Source organism: Morone saxatilis, unplaced genomic scaffold, assembly GCF_004916995.1.
Source record: "Morone saxatilis isolate NCDOM2014 unplaced genomic scaffold, NCSU_SB_2.0 Contig16, whole genome shotgun sequence".
Classification (NCBI taxonomy): domain Eukaryota; kingdom Metazoa; phylum Chordata; class Actinopteri; family Moronidae; genus Morone; species Morone saxatilis.
Window position 1 is genome coordinate 27,302,457 of NW_023339718.1, and position 7,591 is coordinate 27,310,047.

Below are 7,591 nucleotides of genomic sequence, written 5' to 3' on the forward strand. Positions count from 1 at the left end.
ATGTAAGCGCGGAATTAACCAATAAACCAACCCAGTTCATTTCAAAGATTAAGTTATTTTCTATCTCTGCCCAAAAGTGAGTAAAAGAGAAAAGCGCGATAAAACGCCGGATATTTGAATTAATCTCGGCTTCCGTTCCTCCCCCCAAAATACGAGCTGTCTGGCAGATGAGAACAGAAAGAAACGACTAGCTAGCTGAAGTAAGTACTGCTTTGTGAATAAGCTGTTATCTTAAGGACTGTAGCAGGAACGCGAGGAGAGAAGCGGCAGATATCTGAATGGAGTTTGGCGTTAGGTGCATGTACTGTGTACTGTATTGAGGAGCGATGTCACCTGTTGCTTGTTCATGGTGTCACCGTATGTTACAGTTCCCTTCGGTTTAAAACAGCGTGGTTGTAAATAACACTGTCCATATTCGCAATATCAGAACTTACCCAGCTTGCGAAGGAAAAGGCCCCCAGAACAGCTCCCATGGCTGTCCAGTTTCAGTACAGGAGCGGACAGTCCGTAAATCCGTGTTCTTCTCCCCGTTACTTCTCCTCTGTCCCTCCAGGACCGCGGTTCTAACACAGCAGGTGTAAATGAAGCGTGTGGCCGGTGCGCAGGGCAGAACACGGACTGTTAGAACAGCTCATATATTCACTGTGAACCCTGGATGCGAAAGCTCAGTGAGGTTGGCTCGTGTGCTACAGTTATGATTTTCCGCTCAGTGCGTGCAAGGTCTGTGCGTCATGCTGGGTTACGTCATTACGACATGTCAACTGTACAGCGACTCGAGCAGCGCGCCATGTGGACTGATCTGTTCTATTTACTTAATCAGTTCCATATCTGTGGAAGCCCATTGCCGCCAAAACATTAGACATTATAATGAGAAACTTTCTCAGTATTTAGAATTAGTATCTGAATATTTTGGGACACTTAATCAATATTTTGATTATGTTTCTCATTACAATGACTTACAAAATCTTTTTTCACATTGGAAGAAATGGACTTCCATACATTTCAGTCAGATCTTATTTATATATATTCAACAATTAAGTACTCATAACATTTAGCCTAATTGCACACTTCATGTAGCCTATACAAGTGTATAGACTGTACTGAGATTTGTGCAAAAGAAAGAGACAGATCAGATAAAATGAATACACATTGGAATTGCTGGAAGCAGAATGAGATTACTGTGCTAGCGGGTGGAACGCTGCACTGAAGCTAACCTGTTTTGACTTGTGATGCCGCCTGATATTAGCAACCTAACATACAGCAGTCGTCATTTGGCAAATTAAACCCAGTGGTTCAGGTTTGGTATGAGGTGGCAAAATAAAGGCAAATTCATCAGTCTGTGTATTGTGTATGTATTCATTTATAGTATATATAGTGTAGTAAATGAACACACACATGTCTTAAGTTAAATATCACTGAGGTATAGTGTCAGAACTCAGAAAGTCTGTTTTCATGCTTTTAATTTGACATTATCAGTCAGGAAATAGGTTGCTTGCCAGCTTCATGTCTGTCACACAAGGAGCAGACCAAACATGAATACAGTTCAAACAATCAAAGAAACACACCAGTGCACATAGGTTGATTACGTTCGGGCCAAATAAAACAAAATGCCCCTGAAATGTTGCTGAAGCATGATCGGAAACATTAATCCACTTTAAACCCTACTGATAGCATGAATGATGTGGCTAACAGTACCATCGTGTGGCCTCTTGGTGTCAGTAACCTTCTATGAGAGACCATTTACACAAAATATTTTCACTATTTATTGTAGTTGATCCGTTGTTCTCTACTGTTATTGTTATGCATTGAATATAATTGGAATTATCCATAAAATATGTCACTTTGTCAATTTACTTAATGGTAGAAAAAGGCTCCCTTAAGAAAATAAGTTGAAAACCACTGCTCTAAGTGATAAGTTCAATGACAAAAGACATGTATTTGGGAAACTGGTTCTGCAGCACATAAAGAACAACATCCCTGCCCTCCACTCAGTTTTCACACACCTTGAGAAACCCAACACCTACGTCAGAATGCTGTTTATTGGTTTCAGCTCAGCACTGAACACAATCTCCCCCATGAAACTGATTGGTAGACAGTTTGAATTGGTGGTTACACCTCCTCCACTCTAGAGCACCGTCACTGGTCGGATTTCAAACAATGATGAGACTTCATATCAGGAGGAAACCAGCAGTCTTGCACAGAACACAACCTACTGCTTAACGTCAGCAATACCCAGGAGCTGATTGTTGATTTTAGGAGAAAAGAGGCAAAGATACACAACTCTGTTTACATCAGTGGAGCTGAGGTGGAGCATGTGCACAGTTTTAGGTTCCTGGGAATCCACATCACAGAGAACCTGTCATGGTCCTCCTCGCACATATAAGAAAGCACAGAAACGACTGTATTTCTTGCTCATGGACATTTTGATATGTGGCGGGAGGAGCCGGGGATCGAACCAACAACCTTCCGTTTAGTGGCCGACCCGCTCTTCCTCTGAGCCACAGCTGCCAAATCAGCAGATATTTCTGCCACACCTTAAAGTCCCCATGCCACCCTCTGAACACCCTATCAATATTTTTTTTTTGCCAGTCATACTGATAGATTTGGGTATTTTATTGCAAACAAACAGAAATTGACTCTTGGATCTTTTAACACTGAGAAATAACTTGTTTAACTGGAAGCATTAAATAAGCTATAGTTCCACATTACTGTAGCTAATGAAAGGGAAACACAAGGTTGCAAATTCATTATGAAAATAAAGTTGTTGACTATATATTTTAAGAATATGATAAAAATATAGATTCAATGTCACTATAATGTCTGTCTGTCGCTCATAGGCATGAGTCAGTAAAATGTTGTAGCAGCAGAATGATGACCCAACCGAGGTCAGCTATAAAGCTCTACAGAGAGAGAGCTATTGGAGAAGTGAAGCCGCGGAAGGAAACTTCCAGGTAAACGGACCTCATTGGACAACTAACTTGTGGTTTACTTATATTGTGAAAAACTGAACAGCTGGGAACTGGCCTTTAGTGGACCCCCTCATCAGTGACCACCTGCTGGCTGGAGATGCCCTGAGTCGGGCAATGAGCCTGCAGGTGAGCCAACTTTTAAATCAATATAATTCAATTTTCAAACACTAACTCAGTTGATCAGCAGATGAGATGTGTCGGGATCAGGAGGTCTGGTGAACCTGTTCGAGCCCAATCTGCAGACACTGACACTCCAGCACTCACTTCCACTCCACACTTATACACCCACAATTCCCATCATGCAACCGCTCCGTGAACTAGACACATCAAACTTACTGATCGCTCAATGTAACACATGCGGCACTGACCAAACGCACAGTCAGCAGAACGATACATGGTCATTCCAGGCAGCGCGTGAAGACCGAAGACCTGCAGGACAGTCAGTCAGTGGGTCAGCTTCCTGCAGTACACACAACCAGAGACACTGAAGACACTGCTGCTTCCAGGACAGGAATTAATCACAGCAACACACATCTCAACAACCCGGAGTTGTGTTGTGTGGGGCGGCTGTGGCTCAGACTGAACCCAAAATTGCTCCTGATGCCATGCATCAGTGTGTGAATGTGTATGAATGAGTTAGTTTCTGTTCGATGGACTTAGCCATTGTTGAGTGAATGATCACTGATGCTGACAGTCTTACCTTTGCGGCCAACAAATTTTTTGTTTTAGGAAACAAGCTGTTTCCATTTATAAATATGCGGAACTAAACAGGTCAAATTTGATAAATTAATTCATGCCTACATTTATTTGTTTCATGTTTGGATAATTTAATGGCATATTCATTTATTTATTAAGTAATTTTTTATTGTTTTTATGTTGGCAGTTCAAGTCCTCCATAAATAACTACTTGTTATTTAGACATAATCTATTTCAATTTGTGTTACTTTTCATAACTGTATTTGTGAACTTGTGTTAGCACACACTATATTAAACTTGGCTAATAGAAGTCCACATTTTGTCCCTGAACAAAGCGTTATAAGATTTGTTGGCACTGTTTCGCCCTCACACATACTAGACGTCATCAAAAAGACACTTACAGTGAGTCAGTTTTCTGTGCTTGTGATTGCTGATACACACTGTTACTGTGTGCATCCTGACAGCAAAAGCCAAGTGTTTTACCATGTTGGTGTCAGTGCTCGGTGGCCTCCAGTAGCTCTGGTCTTGGAGGTGAGCTGGCACGTCACACATTTGTAATGATTAACATACAGTTTATGACGGGAATCAACTTCATTCAACACAAGTTTATTTCACTGAACGCTGAATACATCTGTTACTCCCTCCAACCTGTTGAGTTCACTCAAGGCTATTTCTGTTTCTTTGTTGTGCTGCAATGTCACATTTTACTTTACAGCACTAAAAGTGATCAATTAAAAACTGACAAAAAGATACATTGACCTAAAATGTCTTTATATTAAATATACATATTTATGGCCAGTTGATACACACAACATACGCACAACTGTTTACAACATACAACGATGTAGCTTTAGTAATTACTCCGTTTAATTTAAAATTTTAAGAGATATATATTCAAACATATATGTAAATATGAAAAATACCCTGAAACCACAGAGGTCTGTCAAAATCTTAATTTTGTGTTTTAAAATAAAACATGATTGAAAGCATTGAATGCATTTAATTCAATTAAATTAAATTCAATTTTATTTGCATCAGCGTCAATTCATAACAGAAGTTATCCTCCAGAACTTTTCAAATAGAGCAGGTTTAGACCATACTCCTTAAAACATTATTTTATTATTATTATTTATAGTATTAACATGTCTCTGCTTCTATCTGAAACGCAATACACAATTTTTACTTTGTTATATTTTATCCCTTTATTATATTTTTATTTACTGCTTTTTAAATGGTAAATAAGTTAATTTTAAGTGTTGCCAATCTAATGTGCACATGATGTCAGTGTTACTAGGCATTAAAGGCTTTCCTAATAATAACCATGATTAAAAAAAACTTTATTTATACAGCACTTTTCAAAACAAAGTGGCTTACATGGCTTACATTATAAACGTTTCAGGAAGCAATGAGGCAAAATAAAATTAGACAATTAAAATCATATAAATGTGAGGTAGAATACAAATACAAGAAACAGATAAAACGTATTGCCAATTAACTGCACTGGGGCAAATAAATACAAAAAGCTTAATTTCATATGATATCCATACAGTATATTTATTTAAAAAAATAATATTACCACATGCAGGCTCTAGATGTTTCTTTACAGTCAGTTTAAATATTCAAGATCCTGTCTTGGGCAGCAAGTATACAGCAGTTCATTAGTTCACAGTAAATGATGAGATCATATAAAGGCATTGTGGAAAACCCCACTGACTGAACCACATCATTATTTTAACAAAAATACTATCTCCGGCCAGTATATTAACAAAAACACTAACAGCAAAACAGTCAGTGAGGAGTGCAGTCCAGCTGCTGTCGTTTTTGCTTTCTGTCAGCAGATGGAGGAGTTTCATAAGCGGTTAGCTATAGGGCAGGGGTAGGAAACCTGTGGCTCCGGAGCCACATGTGGAAATAAATGGTATCAGTTCTAGGTGAGCTATCAGAATGCCCCGTGATTACTGAGTCTCCCTAAGCCATGGTTTCAAATCCCAAAAACAAAAAGGAGAGAATTAAATAGTGCATGGACAGATTTGTTTGTTTTCACCACCAACACTGTAATACCAGATAAGTTAATTTAACTCGAAAAATTGTTGAATTTTTAAGGAATACAAACTCGTCTTGATTATGCCACTTTTACTTGTAATTTTAAGTGACACTAACGTAGTTTTGTGCCAACTCTTTACTAGGCATTTTGTTTTCACAGTACAAATAAAAGTCAGTGTCACTTAAAATTACTAAAGCTACTTGATTAAATAATTGATTTTTTTAGTTAAATGAACTTATCTGGTTTTACTTTTTTCAATCTTTTGCCTGTGACTGATCATGTAATCAGTATCGTAATCAGTGCCACTTATCCAATTTGCTGTTCAGTGACTACTGCGTATGTTGCGTAACTCTAGTCTGTGACGATCCACACCAGAGCATACCAAACAGGCGAACATTTCCCTACACACAACACTCTCTATATGTTGTTGGGAAGAATTCCCTCTTAAGTCCCAATTTGTCATTTCTATGTGGAGAAGATTCCTTGCAAGAGATCAAGATGAAACTGTTAGCCCAGAATTAATTATATTAACAATGTCACCTGCTACAGAGTGATTTAAGGCCAGAAATCAACAGCAGGAAAATGCAAAGAATTCACTGATAAAATTCACATCACAAAAGCATATATATATATATATATATATATGGCCTAATTTAAGACATAAAAATGTTGCCTAGTGCAATGTCACAGAAATTGCCTTGAACTATATTATGCCACCACTGTAAAATAAAATAAAGCAACACAGGTATGTACTGTATGTGCTCCACCTCGTGTCTTTGGGCTTTGCACAACTTCAGTAAATAATGTTGATGATGGTACAGGAATTTAACCGCAATGTCATGTGTACTCACTTCAAGTCACTCAAGATTAGTATGAGCTGAACTTAATGAGAGTAAAAGCAACCTACCTCATTTGTGACCTTTGCACCAAAGAGCCAGCCAGCTCCTCTGGGGCTGATGGCCCAAGTGTCCACGTCCTCAGGGTCCGACCACACCAGATCACAAAACGCTCCTTTGTGAGGGATCTCCTGGTTCCGCTCAATGGTTCGAATCTGATCTAGAGTTTTTATGTCTGGGGACAGGCCTCCATGGACACACAGGATCTGCTCATCCATCAGCTGAAAAAATAAAATAAGAATACCCCCTAAATAGACAGAGTTAGGACATGATACATGTATTATGAATACAGTTGGGAATGTGTGATTAAGGGTTACAGACCATACATACCTAATACTACATAACAGTAACTAAGGAATGTGGGATTTTCGAGTTGGAAATGACGTGGTTTACCACGCAAAAACAAATTGGCTCCTTCTAAGCTATAGGTTTTTTGAAAAAGCATCAGTTGCTTGGTTTAACAACAGCAGTGTTAACATGCTGTGGTTTGGAACAGACAACTGTCTGAAATACAGTGACATTACTAATGATGAGGTAAAAGATATGAACAGAATATAATACATCAAAAGTGTATTGATTTTTAAGCTGTAGGTGAACCTATGTTAGCTAAGAGAATAGGCTATCACTTACAGGTAATGTTGGCTAAATCATATGAGATGTTGTTAAACCCAAAGCTGATTGGCTGCCAAAAATATGAATTTGGTAAACTGTAAATTCACTCAAAATGTGAAAAAAGTCAATTTGATATTGAGATAAATAATTGTATATATGGATATATAATGGCATGGGGCATGGATCTGAGATGATTCAGAAAAATGCGATTACAAAAGAGTGAAGTGTGAAGGTTAGGGAGATGGATAGATGAGTACTCAAATCATCTCATATATATATACACACAATAAAACAAAAACCTGTCCTACCAAAACAATGTTGCGATAGAGTGACATAGTTTTGCTATCTGTAATATTTTTCCATGTCAAACATAA

The 7,591-nt window shown here is 38.3% G+C and overlaps 1 protein-coding gene across 1 annotated transcript in view; it reads right to left on the reverse strand.

Annotated features, from left to right (window-relative positions):
• Positions 1 to 6,616: 6,616 nt before the first annotated feature.
• Positions 6,617 to 7,591, reverse strand: part of LOC118326034 (serine/threonine-protein phosphatase 6 catalytic subunit) — a gene marked incomplete at both ends in the record, with an annotated part of 2,153 nt that continues 1,178 nt past the window's right edge. Inside the window, 1 exon segment of the mRNA XM_035658923.1 lies at positions 6,617 to 6,826. Coding sequence (XP_035514816.1) covers positions 6,617 to 6,826 — 210 coding nt within the window.